Source organism: Falco biarmicus, unplaced genomic scaffold (assembly GCF_023638135.1).
Source record: "Falco biarmicus isolate bFalBia1 unplaced genomic scaffold, bFalBia1.pri scaffold_27, whole genome shotgun sequence".
NCBI classification, from domain to species: Eukaryota; Metazoa; Chordata; class Aves; order Falconiformes; family Falconidae; genus Falco; species Falco biarmicus.
In genome coordinates this window covers 1,134,799-1,159,055 of record NW_026611833.1, presented here as the reverse complement: position 1 = coordinate 1,159,055, position 24,257 = coordinate 1,134,799, and the positions used below count along the sequence as shown (strand labels likewise).

At 44.4% G+C, this 24,257-nt stretch overlaps 1 protein-coding gene and 1 pseudogene across 1 annotated transcript; one reads left to right on the top strand and one right to left on the bottom strand.

The window, feature by feature from the left end:
• LOC130143374 (ankyrin repeat domain-containing protein 26-like) overlaps positions 1-24,257 on the bottom strand; it is a 279,082-nt pseudogene that overhangs the window by 228,117 nt on the left and 26,708 nt on the right.
• On the top strand, positions 1,420-21,648 carry LOC130143414 (heat shock factor protein 5-like). Its single transcript, XM_056326106.1, has 4 exons — positions 1,420-1,633; positions 9,995-10,513; positions 15,223-15,382; positions 21,313-21,648. Exons 2-4 carry the CDS (start codon positions 10,004-10,006, stop codon positions 21,492-21,494), a joined length of 852 nt encoding a protein of 283 aa, XP_056182081.1. The 5' UTR covers positions 1,420-1,633; positions 9,995-10,003; the 3' UTR covers positions 21,495-21,648.

The window sequence follows — 24,257 nt, the reverse complement described above, 5'->3', positions numbered from 1 at the left end:
TGTTGCGCTCTGTACTGACTATTTAGGGACACGTCTTTGCTGTAAATGTGAGGTGATTTGATAGATAAGAGATACTTGTGTTTGCAAAGCGTCAGTCTGTTCCCAGTGTCTTGCAGCATGTAACGCTGTGTTAAACATTCAGGAGCAATTCCTGTACAGCAACGGGAGGTGGGTAACTTGGCATCCTGTGGTGTCTTGTTTACGTGTTAGAACTAGATAGTCTTCATGTCCCTATCCAAAGGTAAAATATAAACAAAAGGATTTTCATACCCCTGTTCCTTCTCTGTTTATAAATGGTGAAAGTACTGAACAGGGAATAAACAGTCCTATACGTTAAGTCTTAGCAAATTTTCAGGGTCAGCTGGTATTTATTTAGTGATTCTTAATGGTTAAATGTGAACTTGCAGAATAATGACTGTATGTTACTGATTTCTTGAATTAGCTTTCATCAGAGGAGTGCAAGAGGTAAATGTGAGGCTATTTTTAAAAAAAGTCCTTTTGAGCGAGAATTGGAAACTACAGGTCTGAGAAAGCCTGGCTTCTAGATCAACCCTATTGACGTGAACCATCCTGAAACTTGTAATTCTCATGGCTAAATGCAATCCTGCAGGGGAGTCACAAATGCAGTAGTTCTTAGAGAAATCAATGAGCACAGGCGTTCGGGGTGTTACTGTCAGTGTTTCAAGAAAGCCACCAAAACAGAAATTGAGCTGTCATGGTATAAAAGCAAATACCATTTCATGAAACAGTAACTGTCTGAGAGAGGAAACTATAAAATAATAGAGAAGAATAAAAGGACTATCTAGGAAATAACAAAATGGCAAAGTCTGGGATATTTTAGTCTGCACTGAACTAGTTGAGCTGAGAAAAAATTGGCTTTGAAATTTTTTTCTTGACCAAATAAATGACTTGTCATAAAGTACTTGCAAAGTCCATTGGAGGATTTTGACATTGCCCTTCCCTTAGCTGTTTGTGAGCTGTCAGTAGTGGAGTTTGGTCAAATCTTGCTTTATGATGTCCCTTTTTTAGAATGTATTGTCTGATTTAACTTTGTGTTGGCGCTTCGCTCGTGTGCCACACAGCAGTTCCTGCATGCTCGGGTCTAAGAGTACAGTCTCCTTTCTGGATTAAGTACGCTGGAGCAAAGGCGGTCTTCCCAAATAATGTTGTAGAGCCTTGGCTCCTCATATTGCCTTTCTTTGCCTGTGAAAACTCCTTTTCTTAACAGTTGTTTCACTTTATTTTGTACCCACTGCAGGACTGCTGACTGGAGGACAGTTTCATCAACTTTACGGTCAAGGTGTTTTCCCTCCTTACTCCTACACGGCAACCTCGTGCTGAGCCCCCAGCACTTCACCGGCACAAAGAGTAGATCCGACTCCAGTCCCTTCCACTTGGATCCAGCAGGGGCCACTTGGGTTGCTGCCAGGGCAAGGGGCTTCCCCAGCTTTTCCAGATAAAGGGGCTGCCTTTCCGGTACTCCAGACGCTTCCAACGGGAGCCACGTACACACTCCAGCCTGTGGCTTCTCTTCCGCCACTTCAGCAAGGGACTCAAAGCGTTGCCGCATCCATTGCAAATTGTAGCAGCTCTGCATCTTGAGTGCCGTACTCACAAGCCTGCTATCCAACAGGTATGAAAAAAAAGTTCTGCATTTGCTTTTCAAAAAAGGATTTTAAAGTGAGACTTTCAAATATTTTTCTACAATACTCTGCCATGTGCATATCTCAAGTGAGAATTAGAAAGTGTCCAGTCTAAAAGGAAGATGGACCTTTAAAGCAAAGGAGTTTCTGTTTGCTATTCGTGTCCTTCCTCCAGATTTTGTGTGTCCCCTGGTGATTTTCTGGATAGCCTTTCTGTTGAGGTGAAAGGGCGAGGAGAAGAACATTTGTCCAAAACTGGTCGGTGTGAGGCTAACGTTAATTTTTGTTTTTTTTAATTAAGCAAAACTTGGACAATGATATTAAAGCACTGAGACTTTGTTAAGAAGTAGTATCCTAGGCCTTGGTCTCATGTTTTTCCAGGTTGAGGTTTTAAACTCAAAGATCAGTCAAAAGTATTGTGCAGAACAGGGGTCCTCAAACTTTCTAAACAGGGGGCCGGTGCGCGGATTAGGTGGCCGGCAGTCATCTGCGGCTGCTTGGTTCCCCCCCCCCAACCCCCGGCAGGGTGGTGGTGGTGTGGGGGTTCTGTAAATACGGGGGAGCGGATTGAGGACCCTGGGGGGCCATATCCGGCCTGTGGGCCGTAGTTTGAGGACTCCTGGTGTAGAATATTTCATTCTGCTCATACTATTTTTGTATCTATTTTTTTTTTCTTGCTTAGCTTCTTTATGTTGTATTTTTTTATGCACTGAAGACTAGAAAGTACAAAAGTCTTGGCTCCTTTTTTTTTCGAAATTATTTCTGCCGTAATTGTCAGTCTCACTTAATCACTTGATTACAAAATAAATCAGTCTCAGTTAAGTGTTTTTATTCTTCAGAAGAGGAGTCGAAGCAAATTACTGTTCTTTTCCTTGCCCTTACCTTGAATTGGAAAAATCACGTGATAGGGTATTTTCTGGGGAGTGGTGGTGTATTTGTTGTGGTTTTGTGGTGTTTTTGTTTAATTTCCGTAAAACTTCTGAAATTCAGAACAGTGACTCTTTCCTTGAACAAACTAAAGCTCAGTTATCATTCTTTCCTTCTGCCTGCTCCTCCTTTGGCAGCCGCACCTTCACAGAGACAGCTAGCTATCCCTGTTTAGAAATCCTACACAGTGAAATCATTACATCTTTTGTGCATCTCTTCTGAGACCTCTGCTGAGAACATTTCAGACAATAATCAACAGTTTCCATAACGTCATTTTTCTCAAGGAAGGGTTCTGAGGAGCTGGGCATTTCTTGTAGACACACTTAAATGTTTGAGACAGGCAACTTCTGCTACGTGCTCCTTATGCAAAGATTACTGTGGTGGCCAGAGTGTGGAGCCTGCCTTACCAGCTGCTAACTATCAAGTCTTCTCCCAGGAGCAGGTGTCCTGAGAGTCATAGAATGGTTTGGGTTGGAAGGGACCTTAAAGATCAGCAAGTTCCCCCCCCCCTGCCGTGGGCAGGGACACCTTCTATTAGTCCAGGTTGCTCCAAGCCTCATCCAGAATACTTGCTTCATTAAGGTGGGAGGTGGGAGGTGGTCCCCGCTTTGCGTTTCTATTCGTTACAGAGCATAGGCTGAAACTCATCATGATGAATTGTAGTTGTCTCTGTCTCAGCTAAGGCCCCAGCCCTCTCCCGTAGTCAAGGGAAGGAAAGGGGCGTCTCGGGCGCGATTCACGTTGCTCGGTTTAGAGTTTGTCTTGGGGTAAGATTCCTGGTGTCCTGGAAGTGCCTGTTTTGAAGTACTGCCTGTAGGGGAGCTGAGGGAGACCAGCGTAGATTTAGACATGAATATGGAGATCTCTCTCACTGGATGACGCTCGTTGCTTTAAGTTTAAAGGATAACTTGGCTATGTTGCTCAGGTAGAATCTTCTGGGGTGGGAGGTGGGTGTGAGAACGCGGTGAAAACATACCAAATCTTGCAAGGTGTAATCAAAACTAAAATGCAGAAACTTAGGGAATCTGAGGCGTTCGAAAACTCCAGTGAATTAATCAGCGTTTCTGAGAGCGTAAGTGACATTTCACTGGAGTATGATAAATCTTTTAATTTTCACTGTCACTCTAGGACTGTCTCAGTGGTTTTACTTCTGTGCCTGTGTATCTCTTAATCTCTCCGCTATCCTTTCTTCTGTATATTATAACATACAGAATTCTGTCTATTATAACATACAGCATGCTGAAAGCGTGTTTCTTCAGATGTCCACATGAAAAAGTCTGGTTTCCTTCATCATGAGAGCACAGCAGTAAGATTAGTTTGTTTGGAAAGTGATAGTTAATTTTAAGATACGTATTTAATAAGTGAGAGAACTGAAGTATGTATGTTCAATCTTATTCTTGACTCTTTTCATTTCACTTTTGAAGTCCCATTAAATAAAATCAAAGTAGAACTTTGTCAAAAGATTTCTTTTTGTGTGTATTCAAACTTGTTTGTTAACTTCCATGACAAAAAGATTTTCCTGGTTTTTCATTATGATTCTTATTGAAAAGTCAGTAAAATAAAATATGCTCATCTAAGTTTTTCCCCACTAGCCTTAGACCATAATTAGTTTAAGGATTTAGTTCTGTTTACTTTCAACTGTCTGCAAAACCTTTGACAGTAGTAGAATCGCGTCAAAGAAATGCGTTGAAGCTTTATTATCTGAGAGTGTCTAATAATGAAAAATCAGTTGTGGAGACCATGTGAGAAATATTAGTTATTGGTGCCACCTGACAGTGCAAGTCCAGTCGCGCCTTTTGAATACATCTGTGCCTGTAGGGTTCATTTACCTATGAAGACCTTTCTGGTGAGTGGTAGTTTAGGAGTAGTCATTATATTCTTCGGAATGATACACTCTTGGTTAAGAGAATTCATTTTCTTTGTAAGTCTTAAAATTCACGTGGTCACAAGTGTGTATGAGCACCTAGGCTCAGCTATGTGAATACGCTTTCTGTGGTGTATTGTGACAAGAAACTCAAGCAGCCAAATCAGAGAGGTGATACTAAGACACAAAAGACTCTGATTATGAAGTTTCTGCATGTATGTGTGTGTGTTACCAGTTTTACAATATATATTTTTAATATATCTATACATATCTTAAATATTTTTAAGGTTAAGAAATTGGTCTTAAAATGACTTGGGAGGTAACAATAAATTTCTGGAATGTTGTTTACTGTGTGATTATTGAAGTGTTTAATCGAAGTAAGCAATAGAACTCTGCACAGCAGACACAGGTTCCGGCAGTCTGATAGCTGTGTTTGAATTCTTGCAGCCACACCACAGAGCTGTTCAGCAGCAGCCCACACAGATCCTCTGGCTGGCTGTGCTGGTCCTGCTGCTTCAGCGTGCACCCACGACAGCTTTCTCCAGGTGAGCGTAGCCTACTGAAAGGAGGTGAAAGCGAAGGAGACTGTATGAATGAACTGCAGGTTTGTACGCTTGTGAAATTAAGGATATAAATTTGAAAATTGATCCGCTTGATAAAGTGAAAGTGATGTGGTTTACAAATACCTATTTCAAAGAACCACTGAATGTTAAACGGGTAGTTTTGTAATTCAGGTTGGGTTTCAGGGTAGCAGCATAGTGGGTGTCCTCATCAGTGGAGTGGTTTTGCTTGACTTCACCAGAATCACTTTTAGTTAATGAGCCTGCATTTGTATTTGAAGAATGTTCTTGCCTGGACAAAAAGAGATTCTTTAATATTATGAAAATACTGAGAAGCAGCTCCACTTCTTTGTCTCAGATTCCCGCAGTCCTGAGTTTCATTTGATGAACGAGAAAAACTAAGGTGACTTTGTGGAATGGGCCCCACCTCGGAGATCTCTTATTAAAGATAACTCCAGTACTTCCTGTAAATGCTTTATGTAATTTTAGTGGAAACTGCGCCTTATTTGGAGGGCCTGGCTTATCAGATATCAGAAGATCTGAAGTAAAAATGCAAGAGCTTCCTTTTTTATTACAGCATAACGCATATACTTTTTTCCCCCTCACAGAGGACAAGCGAAGCAAGTTATGCTTATGCATGTTGAAAAAGGGTTGACCTACCCAAGCTTGATCATCCAGTTTCCTGTCTTGCAAATATCAACCTTTCTCTTTTATTCATGACTTCTTTTAAAAAATAAGCTTATCCAAGATGGGCAGGTTATGGCCAGGATAACACGTTAGTGTAAGGCTATAAATAGCCAACAGCCAGTCATGCTGTCGATATTGTAGTATTTATTTTTCGCACAGTGCATCTTTGTCCTCTCACTTTCATTGTGAGCTGCTTTTTTCATCCAGGACATGAGGATCCGTCTGAGCGATGGGCAGTCACAATTAAATAGCTTATCTCGGAAGGCCGAGATCCATGGGATAGTAAATCATTCCAAAGGAGTTGTCAAAGGTGGTGTTGTGGCTAGATTGAAGGATAATATACAGTGTCCAAAGGGTCTAGTAAAAATCAGTTGTTTGGAGAAGCGAGTCCGTGGGCAGTGTGTGGAGTCAGAAGAGCTTTAGGCCACTTGCTAGTGGTTGCTTTGTTTCCTGGAAACCCCCAGCAAAAAGCTGCCGAGCATCTGGGCAGACTGCGGGAAGGCGATCCTCTGCGTGAGAAGGCCAAAGGCGAGCAGTGCCCTGTATCAGTTCCACCAGGTCAGTAACCGGCTGTCTCTGAGCAGGGTAACACAGCTATCGTACCGCGTGGATCAACGGGACTTCTAGAGATTTCTGAGTCTTAGCATAGCATAGGTCATTTCTCCTGGAACGTGGTGACAGGCTGTGCAGGTGGTACAGAAGACAGCAGTTTGCCTGCGGTTCTTGCTGAGCTGTGGGGAATAATCAGTTTGCCTTTTGTGTGTTCTGGGGCATATACTTCCCCATACGTCTGCTGGGGGATGTGGCAAGCTGCAGTATTGAGCATCCTGCCCTGCTGGTGTATTGATCATCCATCAGTAACCACTTGCACAAATCCTCAAAAGCGGTAAAATTCATCAGCCCTGGCTGACTAAGCATTTTTGTTGTTCCTCACAAAAAATAGAACTATTGCATGGTGTATTTCCTATCGTTCCACTCAATACCTTCCACCAGTTGCAGGAATTCAGTGCGATGCTGTTGAAGCGTGGTTTGCGGGGCGTTTTAGGCTGTTTGGTCCCGCTGTGCGCTGCTAGATAGGAGTGGCAAAGCCTATACGAAACTGCTGGACCAGTCCCGAAGACAGCGAACCGTATCGGCGCACTAGCAGTCAGCAAGCTGGTTACCAGCCCCGTTTCTGTTGGATCCAGACGGTGCTTTGTGGTCTCAGAAGGAAAAGCTGGCACTCTTGGACAAGGAAGCCTAAACCTTGTGCTGTTCCTTACTGGGTCTTGCAGAGAGCATCGCTTTTAAGTTTAGGAGAGATTAAGACAGGCGGAGTTTCTGGGTCTTGGAGGCCAGCTGCTGGGCTTGTACAGTACGCACCTGAGCTGCTGAAAGTGTTAGGTGGCCCTGCCTGGAACACGGGCAGACCAGGCCGGTAACTAACTGGTTGGTTGGCTGCAGTTTGCTCTCCAGGAAAAGCTACAGAGAATTACTGCGTGGAATGGCAAGGGGGCAGAGGTGGTTATACCCAGACATGGTGGCTGATGATGGTGTATCTCACCAGGTTTCTGAAATCGGGGTTTCAGAGGTTTGTATTACACTCTCATCACGGTTGGTTACAAAACAGGGAGCTCAGGTACAACTTCTTACCCATTTTTCATTTGGGTTCTCTTAAGTGGGGTTTGGATTAGTGTGGTGAATCAGTATCCTTGGGTAGGAACGAGTCTTTTGAGAGACCTCGTGCTATCTTCTGCAACAGCAGTGCTGGCAGCTCACAACCATTAGCTCAATACTTCCCCGCTGCTTTATCATAGATGTGAACTGAGGCTACATATTGGATTTCAGCGATTTTTAAAAATTTTTTTTTCCTGCCCCCACCTCGTTTTGTTTTTTTTTAATAGCAGCCCTGCCGTTTGATTATTGCTATTACCGTGGTTATTAAGCTGTCAGTATTTCCTTGTGGAACTGAAGCAAGAGGTAACGGGAAATGGAAGAAATAGACGTGCAAGAAAAAAGAAGAGCAACTTTCTGACCTTAAAAGCAGTCCTAAGTAGTTTGCTTTTATTTGTAATAAGGAATGATAATCAGCCATGTTATTTCAAAAAGAAATCAAGTCTGAACTAATTCCGATTGCCCAAGCACTCAAGCCAGATTTGTGTAGTCCTAGCGGTCCCTGAAAAGGTGTGGTTGTGCTTTAATTCCTGCACACGCTACACTAATCTTATAAGTGAAATGCCCATCTTCTCTTTCACCACTTCTGCTAAGTCAGACCATTTTTCCTCTTGAGCTTGCATGACCAGCAAGCTATTAGTCTTTCAGGCCCTGACTTCTCAATCTTTTATCAGTTTTCCTTGTTTCGTTGCTGCCTCCCCCCCATCCTTCTCCAGGTGAACTAAAAGGATTTAAATTGTACCTTTGCGTGGCCCCTTTCTCCTGTTGGAAATACACACGAGATCCTGTAGTGCATCCAAGAGGACAATATGTGCTGTAACAGCTTCAAGCTGAGGTCCCCTAAGAAGAGGCAGAAAAAGCTTCAGTATGGGTGGGTTGGTTGGTCGGTTTTTGGCAGGGATGATCTTATTCCTGGACGGTTTGGTAACCCATATCTTACTTAGAATCCTGACTACTTATGACACTAAACAAGCAATGCAACAGAAATGAAACACCTTGTTAACATTTTAAAAAAATAGAACTGAAAAAAAAATCAAATGAGAGGAATAATGTTTGAACCTATCTCATAAAAACATAAAGGTGGCTTAGCCTTTAATGAAAAGATTTTGCTTAACTTAACCTAAATTTCTCAAATTCCAGGTTTTGTTTTCCCCTCCGTTTCCCCCCACCCTCCACAGTTTGTGGCTATCTGCAAACTGGCACATCTACACGAATCCACACTAGGACTTGACTTCACACACCCAGAAGACGGGATCTCATCTCTTTGTGGTATCTCCATCAGGGAGAGGCCAAGTCCTTCACTGGCATTTGATCTGATACGGCTTTCCTAGGAGGTGATCCTGTAGCTTCCTGTTCTCTAATTTACTCGTCTCTGGAAGTAGCTTTTCATTAACCATGACCTCAGCTAGAAGGTCTAAGGATAGTCAGGCACTAAGGACTAATCCTTCACACTGGATCTCTTCCAAAAGAAGGCTGTATTTTAAATAGACCTGAGTTTCTGTTCAACATCATTGTATGACTTGTATTTGTCAGAAGAAATGACCCTTCTAGTGTCCTTTGACAGAGTCACCTCCGGAAGAAGTAGCAGTACAGACACTGGCTGTTAAAATGTCATCTATCATTTCACTTGGGCAGGACTTGCTGCTTTGGAAAAACTCTTTCATTGTCTTCATTCTGTTTTAAAGGTTATTCGATATATAGGAATGCTACTAAAAAAATCATCACTGGATTGCTGATTGTGTCCTGTCGTCCTGTGATGTCATTACAGTGAAAAATTGTAGTAGTGTTCAGACCTGATCTGTGATGGCAAAGGCAGTCTCTGTAGGTTCTACAAGAAGGGTTTCTGACCTGAAATTCTGTCAGGTTTTTATGCAGATTGATGCAGACTTTGAGTTGTGCCTTTGTGGGACCCTGTCATGACAGGAGAGTCCAGATGTGAGGCTGTGACAGGCAGGGCAGTTTTACAGTATTTGCTGTCATCGGTATTTGAACTCCCACTCCTCCTGGGACTGGGGCATCCCTGGGGGGCACCCCTTGTGTAGGTGTGCCTATGGACAATCACTTGAGGAGGAAAATGGTATTATTGGTTAAGAAGCGGTGAGTTCCTCAAGTTGTGTTGTCCATATGCACATTTACAGCACGTGGACCTTTTTCTTTTGCTTAAAAATGTTGTGGTTTATACTGATTTTTTTATACTACAACAACAGGAATGCTTGAGTTTCAGAAGGAACTGAAGGCAGGTGGATTTTCTCTCTCATTTTCTATTACGTATGTGGCACGTGAAGAGGGTGGTTCTAATGTACCCCCACAGGTCCTACTAAGACCAGAAGTCTCTGATTTGAATGCTTGGGTATATTTAACACCTGCGGTGCAAAGGGTGTGCAGACAATGCATCTGCAGGCATACACCAGCTCCTGGTAAGTAACCTTCTCTCCAGGATAGACCATGAATAGAAGAAAGGAAGCGTGCCAAGAGTAAGGTGGTTAATGAAAACCAAGACAAAGTAGCAGTTGTTTTTTTTCTTCTGGTTAAACTTGCTATTTTAACTGAGAATAACAGACAATCTTTCAAGCTTTTGGATAAATGGATAAACAGAATCAATACACATCCTGTCATGGTAATTTTTTATACAAAAGTTCACTGTACTTTGTTTTTTCCAGAATCCTCCAATGCAGTCATCTTATGAAGCTGAACTGATGCCGTCTGACTGGCTATGTAATACATCTGAAGAAAACAAGAAGGCAGAAGTCAGTCTTGAAGCCACGTTTCAGGTTGCCGCTGAGGTGCATTCATCATGCAAAGCTGAAAAGGTGGGAGTGGCACCTGTAGAGAGCCAGAATTCAATCCTGGAGCTTAATGGAAATCAGGCATTGCCTGTTAATAGTTACACACCTTCTTCAACTGAGGAAAGCCAGCTGGAATGTCTCACTCCTGTAACTTCAGACACGTCATTTCTGGTGGCAGCAGATGGAGCACTGGATTTGTCTCCGTTACAGCCTTCTGACATTCTTTGTGCTGCCGATACCACTCTGTCTATAGAAACTGCTGCTGCTGCTAAAATACTACAAGAACTTCTGACCACACAGGAAGCAGATGAAGAACGGAGCAAAGAACCACATCACCGCGCAGCTGAGTTCTCCCTCATGTTTTTTCAGGAAGAATTGTCCAGTCCAGAGCAGGTAAGGGGTAAAGGGAGGTAAACCAACATCTTTCTTGAGCTAACTATATTTGATAGTAATGCTAGGGTCTGGACCGGTAGCTTTTCAATATTCTTGCCTGCTTAAGAACTGAAGGCTTTTAATGGACAGTGAAGGGTTTGCTTGGTAAAGCAAGATATAAAAAAGAAGACGGAATGAAAAAGTATCCCATGTTTCCCATGTTAATGAGCATGACATGTGTCAGCCTGTTGGCCAAGTTAGGGTGTTCATTTGCATGGGAAACATGCGTAGTGCAGGTGTATTCGTGGTGATGAAGTGGATGCTTTTTTAGGTTGTAACATACCATCTTTAATCTCCAACAAAGAAGAGTATTTTGAGAATTGCCACTGGAGGCAGATTTTTGCTTAAATTTAGATAAACGGTTAGATTGTTTCTGATAAATAGTTGTAAGTTCTGTTTTCTGTGGAAAGTATAGTTTATTGACATTTGACTGGTATAAAGCATCTTCATGGTTTATACTTTGTGGTGTACAACAAGTTGTAATTGTACTGCAGTCTGCCTGTAGCTGGTCTTCCCGGTATGTAAAATTGTAAGTCTCATGAGGGGTGAGGGGCATTCTAGATGTTACTCTGTTAAGGCAGCAAATGCGTGCTCTGCTTTTTTTGTGTGTTTTGTTTTGAAAACAAAGTAAGCTCAGGAGATTGACTGCATCTGTTTCTGCTGCGTGAGACCTACCTTGCATGTAGGCACTCAATCTCATTTTTGTGTGTGCATTGAGGCTACTGTTTTATTGTTCTGTCGGTAGCTTGACGCCTTCACTGAAGTTTCTAGATCGGAAATCATCAGCTGGCGCAAACCTCCCATTGTTGCTTTCAGCGTTATAAAGATTAGTCATCTTCCTCTTGGGTATCTTTCTAGAAAGGGCTGTGTATTCTGATCAAGCCTCTGCATAGCTCAAGCCTAGACTAGACTGTTCTGCTCCGTACTGTGTAGGGAAGAGCACATCCCTGCACTAGTGCATAGAGTTGGCAGCACTCCTTAATTGGTGCCCACTCAATATATTAAGTGTTGACCGCACTTTAAATGTTGTCAGTTTTGAGAATTTTGGAACTGCATTTTTTGAATGATAGGTTGTCCCTTGTTGAAGGCCTTTGGAGTCCGTGACCCGAACCTCCTTGTCAAGAACTGGGGGAATTAAGCGCATGAACCACGTAGTTGTTTGGGAGGGAGGTTTTGTATATTTGTGAGAATCCTGATGTTGGTCCTGGACTGTAACTGGTTAAATAACTGGCCTCATTTTTTGAGCAATTAAAAAGCAATTCAGGGACTGTTCAGCGTTTTGTTTGACAGATTCCCTCTTTCTGTTAGAACTACTCTTCAACTAGTCTCCTCCTCCCAAACTCGGGAGAGGGAAGGTTAACTTAACACCCTGCTTGTCCAGAGCCTGGGGTCATGGCAGGTGCAGAACTCTCCAGAGGAGGCTTCTGTGCCTGTACTCCTCACATCAGGCTCCAGCACAGTTTTCTTCCTCATCCCTGAATCTGGAAGCACTCAGGCTTTCAGTGGCTGTTGGTACCATGTGTTTTAGAGCAAGCTTGTGACAGAATAGTGGGCGTGCGCAGAGACTGCTCTGTTCCTCTCTATAGGAGCAGAGGGGGAGCAAATTCCTCCAGTGTTCGTACAAGAGCATCAGAACAGCTCTGCTGGGTCAGATCAAAGGTTTGTCTTGCCCAGCGTCAAGTCTCAAAACAACCGCTGTAACCTGACGTGTAGGGAAGAGCAAGAACAAGGAGCGCAAACAGAGCAGGGCATTCCTGCTTACACATTCCAGCTACTTTCAGCCCGAGGACTTGCGATGATACTGTGTACTTCATCTTGGGTTTCTGCTCTGTGGACTGAAGTCAGCCCTTGAAACCGTCGGTTTTAGCATACGGGACCTTTTGACCAAGCTGGTACTGTTTTGTTTTCTGTTTCATTCACAGTATTTCCCAGCATTTAATTACTCTTGTGACCAGCACTGAGCCTTGAACTGTCTTCCTCATAGAAGTAACAGCTTAGTAGAAACCTGCTTTATTCTGCTTTCCCGATTTCCTAAAAGACAGCAAATTAAAGAGCAGCTCTTTACATGAAAAGAGTTAGTACATTCAACAGTTCAGATCCAGCGTTGTCCTCTCAGCCTCAGTGAATTTCTGTCCTAGACTTTTAGAGGCTTTGGCCTTCAATGGGCATCTCTTATTCCACTCCTACTCCTAAGAAATGTTTTATTTTCTTCTTAAAGTGGAAATAGAACATTTCTGTAATGCTTGATCAAGAGGAATTTGCCTCTGATTTCGTTCAGTCTCCTTGGCCGCATACCTCTGTGAAGGCTGAAACGCTTGCTTTCTTTGGGGAAGGTTAATCCAGCAAACCCCGTTCATGCGAGTTGCTAATTTTAGTACCTCAGCTTCCCATCATGGTTCCAGCTGGGTATAGGTATAGTCCAGTCAGTGTCTCGTAAGTCGTGTAAGTAGTGAGATGCAGCAGTTTTGGCATTTTTCAGTAACTGAAGTGAAAAGGCAAAACTTTCACGTCTGTCAGCTTTGGTAGCTTTGCTTGATTCTCTGCCAAACAATGTTTCGGACTCTGAAGCTGCAGAAGTATCAGACCTGAGTGGAGGGTCTGTCCACAGGTGCGGTGAATCCGTGGTCAGAAACATGTTCGCTTAAAAGACCAAACAATAAAAAAAAGGGATAGCTTGGGAACCAGACTTGTGTGGGCTAGGCTGATGCTGTTAGGCTGAAAATGGTATTATTACCTATTACATTAGATTACTGAAGAGTTGGTGTGTAAGATTCTATAAACACAGTGATAAAAAGAAATCTGAAAGGGGTGCTGTGCAGTATGACTGCTCTTCAGTTTCCACACACGCAGCTGTAAGGGTTAAAATTGGACACAGCGTTGGAAGTACAGGTTCACCAGTGAGGGGGAATGAAATTTCCTCAGTTTGCTGGCCACGCTCGTCCCGGTGTAGCCCAAGGTGTCGTTAGCCTGACTGGGCACTGCAGCACCTTTGCAGTCCTTTGCAGAACTGCTAGTTAGAGTGTCTAGACTTCTTTCACCACGTAGGCTAGTAACAGTTTCTTAATAATGGTGATCCCAATATGCATGTTATTTGTTTTTTCTTTATCAAACACTGCAATTTGGTTTCTACATCCCCTGCCTGGTATTGCTCTTCATTAGTCTCTTCTTTTTAAATAATGAAGTTTGCAGAATTGTTTCTAGAGCAGTTGTCCGGTGGAATATCTGGTTTAGAATGCTTACCTGAGAAATCTTCCCTTCTCTCACTACTTGATGAAGGCTGCTCACTGATTTTTCTAGAACTTGTTATTATGGAAATGTCACCAGGAATAGAGATGTCATCATCACTCGTGAGACTTGGATTCTAGCTGGTGAAGGTAGTGACCTACAGCCTGCCTGCCTTCTTTGTTTTTGTGCCTGGGAAGGAGTTGTGGTTCAGACATCAGACAAAAGGCACTGCTAGCCACGTGTTTTTCACGTGGCCTTGTTAACAGTACTAAAGCAATACATCCAGACAGCACATTTCAAAGAGGAAAAACCGAGTCAAATGGGTATCCAGCAAGTGCAGGAGGTGTGTGGGAGGGAACTAGTTCTCCCTGGAGTACTCCATTACTGTATTTGCACAGGCCTTTTTGGATGTTATTATACAACTTTGTCAAGCAATGTATGTGTGTTTCTATTGATACGTATACACATAGCCTGTTATATACTCAACATTGAGTAATGACAGACTCAAGGTGGTGAGCGTGATTTTTGGAAAGACTGTCTTATTACCAAGTGTGACCTCTTGTCTTCTGTAAACTCACACATAATGGTTTTCAAAAGCCTTTTTTCCCCTTAATAGAAGGAAACATTGCAGGCTCTGAGCAGTCATTCATCTTTAGGTTATTGATGGATAAGATATTTGCAGAAGAGATGACTATTCTAGAACAGGTGATACTGTGAAATTTTTTCTGTCTAAAGGTAGATTCCAGGTGCTTAACTTTGGGCCTGTACTGCCTCAGTGAAATAGAAACAGAACTTGGTTGTTCGGGCCTTTTTTTTTTTTTTTTTTTTTTTTTTTTTTTTTTAAGCTACAGGTTTTTGCCACATGATCATGGAAATGTACCAGTTTGCCAAATGGTTGCCTGCAAAATACATGTAGAGCAGCAGCAGAGGGCTCTAAAAAGCAAGCAACACGTTATAACTTAATGTCTTAACGACTGGGTGGGGTGGGGTGAGATTCCCAACCAGAAATGTGTGGTTCACGTGTGGTTCTGCATCACACAGCTCTGCCAAGTTGTTTGAGCTAGATCTGTCGTTATTATTACACGTGCTGGTAAGAATGAGTGCACCTGTATTTCTTCTAGCTTATTTCTTCTAGCTAGTTTAATAACTGAGGGAAAAGTTCAGACTGTGGGGACATGTACCCTAACTTTGTGTATTCTAGTTTTCTGATCTCATATTTTGCTTAATATGATGTTTTGTAAGAGGTTGTTTCAATTTAGCAACCTTAATTCTGAGTTAAAAACACTATGTCAACTGTCTAGGCAGTGTTCACCACCTGTTAGGTGCCCTTTTGGAGTGGAGAAGAATAGCTTTTGTTTTATTGGTTTTATATTAGTTTTATTATAAGATAACATTGAGTGATCTTTGGTTTTATTTCTTTTGGTGTTGTGTTGTGTTTTTTTAAGGAGAATACTAGTGTTAAAAGTGAATCCAGGGCATCGGAGACAGAAGAGAGACAATTCACTTCAGGAGCTGAGCCTGTGAACGAATCTGTAGAACAGACAGATTCATCTGTAAAATCTTTCTCCCAGAAAAGACACAGTTCATACACAGGCAGCTCTCTCGGTAAGAAAGATTCTACGTTTTCTCAGAGATTACGGCGACAGCTACTCTGAAACTAACTATTACAGAAGGGGGAGAGTAGAAGAATTTACTTGTTGTCTGCCGTGTGAGTACCTCATTGTTCCTTCAGTTAAAATACTAAACTTGTACAACCTCTTAGTGCACTTAGCAACACACTTCAACAGAGACACTTATGCTAATTACTCTGATGTGGGCAAGGGTATAAATTATGTAAGTAAATAAAACTTGAAGTTCTGGGAGTTGTGCCAGAAACCTGGATGTCACAATATTGAGATTAAGTCCATAGACGTGTTAGCTGGAGGGCGACAGTGCTGTGAAGGAAACACTGAGTAATGAGGTAACTATGGAAGTTCCAGGGGCAAAACCCACCAAACTGATGAAGCTAGTGTAGAAGTCTGAACGCTTTGTCTCAGATCACTGAACACATTGTACCAGTCTGGTAGTGTCCTGAAGCACATGAGAAAAACTAGCCGCAGAGTATCTGAGGCTAAAAACTTCACAAATCTAGTAACTGAAGGGAAAACCGAAATGCCCACAGATTAGAGAGACATAAGAGGACACAAAAAGTACTTGGGATCCATTCTAGAGGGGAATTTGGTTCAGCCTGCAAGTCTCTAAGAAGCTGTTTCCCTCACAGCTGTTCATCAAAGAGCCGATGGTGGGGTTTGAAGAGCTGTTGCTCACTTCAAAGGGTGGTTTCTAGATTCCAGATCATGATGCTAGTTAATAGTTCAGCTCATAATGCCCATCAGTTTGAAACATTTAAGTAAGGAATAGAGTCTTTCTGTCAGGAAGCTGAGAAAAAAAGGTGGGATGCCACCTTGAAAAAAGACAAGCTTTTGTTTAAAACACATAATCAGGAGTTCTTGTTCAATTACTTCCTGGTATCACAGATAACTAGCAAACTTCTCAGCTTTCATATCTGAAGCAAAACATTTGCTTAACGTGCCAGTTGTAAAGTTATGTACAGGAACATGTTGGAAAGCATTCCCATGGGATTGTTCCACAGGGATGAAACACTGTTATGCTAACGCTAATTAGCAACGAATGGCATAGTCTGCTCTCTGGGAAATGTGACGGTCATCCAGGCCTGCATCTCCACTGTTGTACCTTTGGGGCTTGGTGTGCGTGTTAAGGGTAGAGATAGACAGCACACCTGAGCCCAACGTGATCAGGCTCAAGCTAGCCCAAAGTCAGTTGGGTGCGTGATAGAAGCCTCCAAGCTGGCATAGCCTGTCGGCTGCATGTCAGCTGTAAGCCTGAAGCAGGCAGGCTCAAGTGCGAGCTGACTTCTGCTGCTCTGACTACACCTTCGTCTGTCAGCACCTCCCGTCCTCTGTGAGACTTTGGAAACAACTTCTTTCTTAATCTCTCTGTGCTAAAATGCATCACGATGATTTCCAGGTGTTTCTTGGCAACTTGCCCTCTGAGTGTGATGGAGTCCTCTCTGTTTTCCTGTTTTCCTTTGGGCACTCCTTTGCAAGTTTTCTGAGCCTGCACTTTGATACATGCACCCTGCTGTGAAAAAGGCTCTTCTTCCATCTATTTCAGTAGGCTGTTTTTTTTTTTTATGTTAACTTTCTTTGTTAATGTCACATTTCTTTAACATCACTTTTCTTTGTTACGCGGTGACACCAAGTTCTAGATACCACACAGCGAGAGCCAATATAATGTGGTACATTTCAGTGACTGGGAGCAGCTCTGAGCCCAACCCGAGGTGTTAATCTGTAAAAATGCACCAAGAATCAAACCTACCTTTGTGGAGAAGGCATTGCTTCCCTCCAAAGAGCTGGACTGGACTTCTTTGCATTTCACAGCTGTTCTGTAGCAAGAAAAGATGAGCGTCCTTTCCCTAAAACACCGTCCCCAGGGTTTCCCTCCATAGCTGCCAGCCCATCTCTGCAGCACCATAAACCACTGAGATGGGTTATCTGCTTCCTTCAAATGGAAAACCAATGTATTTAACCAGCCTTCTCAGCTAAATTCTAGTTTACCAGTTTTAAGAACATTCTGCCCAGCAGAATCTAGATGAAAGGTGTCTCTAGTTCATTGTCCTGTCTCCAACAGTGTCTTCGGCATTTCTGTACCATTAAGCAGAAAAGGCCTCAGTAACCTTCAGTTGATTTTTAGAGTCCCTTTTTGAAGCTGTGCAAACATTTAGCACCCACTGTGGTTTTTGTAAGTTAATGTCATTAATGCAGATTAACTACGCAGCGGGTGAAGAACCCTCCTCTTCAACTACTTCTGAGTCCTCCCGGGAGCCAGAGTCTGCTACAAAGGGTGCAGAACTTAACTCGGCGCTAAGATACATCATTGCAAGTGATTACGGGCTGTGTCATCTGTTCCCTTCCCACTCTTTTTCTTGAGAGGCGATGGGTATGGTGCTCTAGCTCCTGCTGTGTTTATCACACGGAGGTGCAAGGAATAAATAGTTCACCTTTCAGGGACTGCTTTTTTTCAGCCCCAAGCTCGCTCTTAGGACATAGATTTGAAGGTGCTGATGATGCGTCTGCTTTTCCCACTACTTTCTAGCTGAGCTTGTCTGTTAAAATGGGAGTTTTGAAATAAATCTGTCCGCTTTTGTTGGCAGCATACACACTTGCAACAGGAGTCCTTTTGGACTTCACAAAGGATTGAGAGGAACTCTGTAAATACTTTGAGTCTCCTTCCCCATCTCCTCTGCATTGTGCTCCACAGGCACACTCAACTAGTGAGCACAGCTGTACTGGACCTAATATCTGTGGCTTGTGCTTCCTCTTCTAAAAGAGCACGGGAGAAGGACCAGATTCTGATGGGAGGAATTTTTGTTTGCAGCCCGTCTTTCTGGAAATAGGCATCTCAGAATGGAGCAGGGGGAATTTGTTACTTCTGGATTGAAGCATTTAAGCTGATGCTGAGACATTAAGCAAAAAAACTTTATTTCTCGATGGCTGACCATATATTTTCTGTGAGCCGTCTAGTCCTGCAAAATCTGAAGACTGTCTCTGACTTTTTTTCTTTTTTATGCTGCAAGGTGCCCTAGACATTTACCACCCACTCCCATGCCGCTGCAGTTGTGTCACTGTGTGTTCTCTCTCATTCCCTCCAAGGTAAATAGATTTCTAGGTGCAATTGCTAAGGGCAAATCTTCATTCAGGCAAGGTCTCCCATGCTGTCGTCTGTTCCCTTGAACTGTTTCCTGCGCCTTCCAGCCAAAAATATTGTTAATGTTCATTTAGTTTTCCTATCCGGTCACAGTGAGATCTCTTCCTACAAAGGTGTTAAAAGTTAATGTGGGGACAGGCCTGGCCCTGAGCTCTTGAACATCTGTGTGAAGCCCAAAGCGAAGCTGCTCTCGGGAGTCCGAGCGGCAGCTGCTTGCTCCAGCTCAGTTGCCATTACCTTGACGTCATTATATATTCATTGAAGGCATTTCAAATTGCCTGTCCTGGCAGTCTGCTCTTTGGGATGAGTGGGTGTCATACCCTGTGTCTTAACTTGCCATAATTTAGAGGTGCATTGTTACAAGCCCCCTCATTTCTCCATCCCTATGCGTTTTCAAGATGTGTTCCCAACGGAGTCTGCTTTGGCAGGAGGCAGGTGTCAGAAAGTGCAAAAGTGGTGCCTATTGGGCAGGAACTTTGTAGTACAGAGAACGAACAGAGGCTGGAAGATGTGAATGTGTTTGTTTAGAGGTTACATTTCTTGTGGGTGATGTTTGCAGTGGTAGCGCTGTTGTGACTTTATCAGGGTACTTGTTCGCTTTCTTGACCTGCAAGATCTGGCCATACGTGGGAAGTATCTCTGTTTTGCTGTGGATCGAGGTAACTGTCAAAAAAGGAGCCTCTTGTCTGTCCTCTCTGTGACGCCACGAGTTTTTTCTGGGATCCAGGCGCTGGCTGTGGTGTGCTTCGAGGCAATTGTGCCTTTTCTGGGTAAACAAAGGGATATGGCACAGGCAGGTCAGGCCTTTCTGTAGATACTGCCAGGGGCTTATAGTAATTAATGTTTGGCTTTTGGTATCCATGGTGGCAAAGGCATTTCTAAATAATACGCACTGAGGAATGGGAGCACTTTTCTTATAATCTGCTTTGGGTTTTTATATTTAAATTTTTGAAAAATTGGAAGAATTCCTGTTTCTTTAAACAGTAGGCCTCAGGTGATCTGACATTGAAAGCATATTTTATAGTACCTGATAGAAATGCAATTGCTCTGTATGCTGCCAAGGGAAACATATCCAAGCACTGATACGTACTCAGTGTTCCCTTTTCTTCCTAGATCTCCGTCTACCGGTGGATGTACCTCGGAAGCGGGGGTGCTTTCTGGAGGACGAAATAAGAGAGTGAGAAGTGGGTGACGAATGTGCAGCAGCTGCCAGCTGGATTCCCCTGTCAGACTCCAGCAGCAGTGGAGCTTTGCCCACAACAGCCACTTTGGATCATTTCAGCTGTGTTTAAAAAAAAAAAAACCAAACCAAAAAACCTCCAACAAAACACCAAAGACCACACACACAAAAGCCCAAAACAAAACAACAAAAAACCAACAACAAAACCAGCCCCACACCACTCTTATTTTGTGCTTTCTTTTTAACTTGGTAGGGTGTTGTTTAGTAGGCCTCTTTCATTACATTTTCTACCTGTCAAGTTATAAAGCACCGAGTGGTCAGAGTAATTAATATGAAGTAATTCCTTAGCTGTTTGTATTCTTTAGATTTGGAAAGTCTGAACTTTACAGGAACCCTTAAACACTTTCTTGAGACATCCTTACTGGGAAGCAAATGGGTTTTAGTGCTCTGTTAGGAATCTGTTTCACTTATTTATTTATCTATTTAACGTTGTTGGGAGCTACAGTATGCTCGGCATAGGTGGTGGTTGGTGCTCTCGCTGCCTTTGCTTGCAGTCGTACCGTGGCCCTTTACTGGGGATCGTGTATGAAACAAAAGCATTGGAAAGTCGCAAGATTCTGGGTCTGAATGGGTCTGAGATTTCAGGAGAGCAGCTAAAGGAAAGATGAGCTAATTTTCTAAGTGATTAACCAGGAAACCTTCTTCCTTCCTGAACCAGCTCTCTGTTCCACCAGCAAGTGTATGTATGTCACAGCTGCTGATCTTTTACGTTCCTGGGGAATTCTTCTGGTTTAATAATTTCCTTTTGATGCTAATGGTATCTGTAATGATAAGTTATTTATTATTCTAGTACTCTGTTCTAATTATGTCTTGAAAATATTTTTTAAATTTTTAGAGGAAGATTGTACTTACGTTGATAGCAGATCTTAAGTTTTTAATAGCTATACATTTGTGTTCATGTTAAAATACTGTTTGAAGGATAAAGGGGGCACATCCTCTACTTGTGGTGTTCAGGAGATCCATGTGGAAGAGCACCTAAACCATCCATGTAATGGCTTCATGCGTGTTCATACGAGCCAGCCCTGAGCAAAACGCACGAGAAGGGAGCAGAGAAGCTGTCAGGACCGCCTCGGCTTGTGTAGCTCCCAGCTGTGGCCGGGACGTGCTAAGGGAGCACCGGGCAGTAAGATGAACTGAGGCGAAACCTTTCCTTACAGCTTCTGTAATAAGATCTTTCTTAACCAGTAGTAACTTCTGTAATAAGGTGGTTTGTAACAAGATACTACTTTTTTAAAAATAACTTTTGTAATAAGATGTTTTGTAATAAGGTATTTTAAATAAGTAGCACCTTCTGTAATAAAGGTGTTTTTACCGATAGTCTTGTTACCGGGAGCAGGGTGGGATGTGGTTTCCCGTGTGTGCCCTGTTGTACCCCTGCCCAGGCAGGGTCGGCCTCAGGTGATCAGGTTCTAGTCTGCCGTTGGAAGCGTATTTTGTAGTGCCCGACAGAAATGCGGTTGCTCTGTACGCTGCCGAGGGAAACATACCCGGGCCCTGCTGTGTACTCAGCGTTCCCTTTTCTTCCTAGATCTCCGTCTGCTGGTGGACGCCCCTTGGAAGCGGGGGTGCTTTCTGGCGGTGACAGATGCGCAGCAGCTGCCAGCTGGCTTCCCTTGTCAGACGTGTAGCGGTGTTGCAAGAAATGGAGCTTTGGCACGGCAACGGGTGTCGCATCGGTGTTCTCTCCGTGTTCTCGATGACCAGGGGTGAGCGTGTCACAGCTGGAAGAAACAGCTGCTTCCTGTTCCAGCGGTTCTCGCTGACACGTGTATCACCCAGCGGCCGCTGCCCGGCGGAGCAGTTCCCAAGCCGGCGGCCGCTCTTCCTTTGCGCCATGTCCCGGTTCCTGCGGGGCGGCTGCAGGGGCGAGCCTGGCTGCACGGCAACGAGCCGCCCCGGCCCCTGGCCCCTCTTCGGGAGCCGTGGCAGCGGCGGCAGCTCCCAGCACCGTGCCGGCCCGTGCGCGCTTTCTGTGCGGCTGCGGAGGGTTTGCGGCCGTGGCAGCGAGGGGGGGGCGCCCCGCGGGGGGACGGTGCGCGGGGCTCGGCTGCTGCGGACACTCCGCTCTGCTCGGCCGCGCTGCCTGCGGCGGCGGGTGCTGCCCTTGATGCTGCTGGGGGCTCTGGGCTCCGCTCGCACCTGCCTGCCTGCTGCCTGCGCGCCGCGGGGACTGCCTGCTGGCTTTTGACCCTTTGTTATTAGAAATACCGACTGGGGGGGGTGTGGGTTTAAAAACAGTGACCAGACATCACCAGACCCACGCAGTTTTCTTAAGCTGCAGGAAATAACTCTGGCCCAGGATTTACAGCCCAGTTTCCACCTGCCCCGGCCCTGGGCTTCCCGGGCTGCAAGCACACGTTGCTGGGCCAAGTTGAGCTTCTCATCCACCAACACCCCACAGTCCTTCTCCTCAGGGCTGCTCTCCGTCCGTTCTCTGCCCAGCCTGTGCTTGTGCTTGGTGTTGCCCCAGCCCACATGCAGAACCTTGCACTTGGTGCTTCTTTCCTACTTTCCGTTAGATCTAAAGATGTGGGTGACCTCCCTTCTACGGAACATGCAGCAAGAGCACTATGTCAAATCAAGGTTCTCTCTCTTTGAGTTTCAGATTTTTTTCACAGATTGGTACTTGTGTAATGGCTGCTTAGAAAAGAAATCTTTGCCCAGAGGAGCGTGCTGTGTGGCCCAGCTCTCAACGAGGTATTCAGGCCTGGACATAACTTTTAATACCAAAGTGCAAACCAGTTCTGTTTTGATGGAGTTCTGAGAGTTCTGACACCGTTTAGGTAACAGCATGAAATGTTGGCATGTGGCTGAACTTTGTTGATTCCATAGCTGGTAAATATTCCCTGGTCAGCCTTCCAAAAGTAATCTGCCCAGGGGGATGCAGGAGGCTTGGCAGCAAGTAAAGCAGGGCTTTGCAGGGTGGGGGGGTTCTCATTGAACGTGTCCTCAGGGAGACTGACATGTTTGAAGCAAACGGGAGGCTGGTGGAATAGGTGCACACAGCCAGTGTGCGTGTTGTAAATAGATGTTACGATTGCTAGCCTTAGACTCTGTGTTAGCAATTACTATATCCAAATATAAAAAAACTGGAAAATATCAGAGCTGCACAACAAAGGACAGCCCTGGGAAGCACAAAAGCCGGGAAACAAAACCAGTGCATTTACAGGTACCTTAACTCTGCATCTTCGTGTTACATGGTTTGCTGTTAGATGCTGGCAAAACAGAGTGTATTACTTCTGGAAGAACTAAATTCTGCAGCAGAGTAATAATGGGTGCTGCTTATCGTATGGAGCCTTTCCCTCTTTGTAGACAAGTCAGCTAAGAAGTTAACTGTATTTGTGATTGCTTTTGCTAAAAATGGTCTGGCGCTGGAGGCTGTCCCAGTGTGCCTCCCCAGCCGAGGGCAGAGCCGTGTCTTTGTGCTACTCTAACGTTGTTCCTTGCTTGATAATACCGCTGTAAGGGTACCCAGTAATTCACAAGTGGAGCTGCGACCCTTTGCAGCCTGGGATCAGATGAGAGGATGCCAACAAGTGATGTTGCAAGGTGGGACAAGTGCTTGCCCCTGTGTCTCTCTCACTTTCATGCACTCTTCAGCCTTTGCCCTCAAGATCGAAGTCTTTTGGCCAGGAGGCTCGGTGAGGCCGTGGCTGCTTCTGGAGTGCCTTGTGCTGCATGAAAGGGGAAGAGATGAGAAGCCCTACGCTCAGTTCCTCCTCCTCCTTGCTCATAGTTCAGGAGAGAGCGCAGAACCCAGCTGGGGTGTGTGCATCCCTGTAGGGACTCTGTAACCGTAAGGCTGGTAGACTTCAGAGGTTTGGGAGAGCAGCTCTGAATTCATTGGGTCACAGATCTATACAACATGACACCAAAGGTGATCAGTTTTCTATACAAAGTGTAATTTAGCTGTTAGGCAAAGCAGAAGTTCAGGCCTCCATCTCTGGGTCCTCAGTGGAGATGTACAGCAGAGATGCAGGAGCCTCCAGGCACAACAGTGAGTTGTGTAAAACAACGCCAAGGATGCAGTTAACTATTCAGCTGACTGCAGAGGCAGACGGGCACTGTATGCCAGCCGCTCCTCGTTACTACTCTCTGTCTGCACAGCCACCTTGAGAAGACCTTGGGACTATGTTAGCGAGAGAGCTCCTCACAGATGCTCAGCACCACCTTGCCTTGTTCATGCTGCAGCGGCTGTCGGGGCAGCAGCGGGAAACCAGCGGGCGTTGCTCCAGCACCGTGGCTGAGCGCTCAGTCTCGGGCTCTTCAGATCACGCCAGAGTGAGCCAGGAGTTTAGCTGAGACTTGAGAAACGAAAGCACCTGTAGACGTGCCTCTCAGCTGGGAACCTTTAGGTGACAGCTGTGTAAACCCTCTCTCGGCTTTTTCTTGTTTCAGGCTAAGCTCTTTGGCTTTGCGTTGTGGATGAGCACTTTTACGGCCAGAAAATAACAGAGAGGTTACTTGATGCTT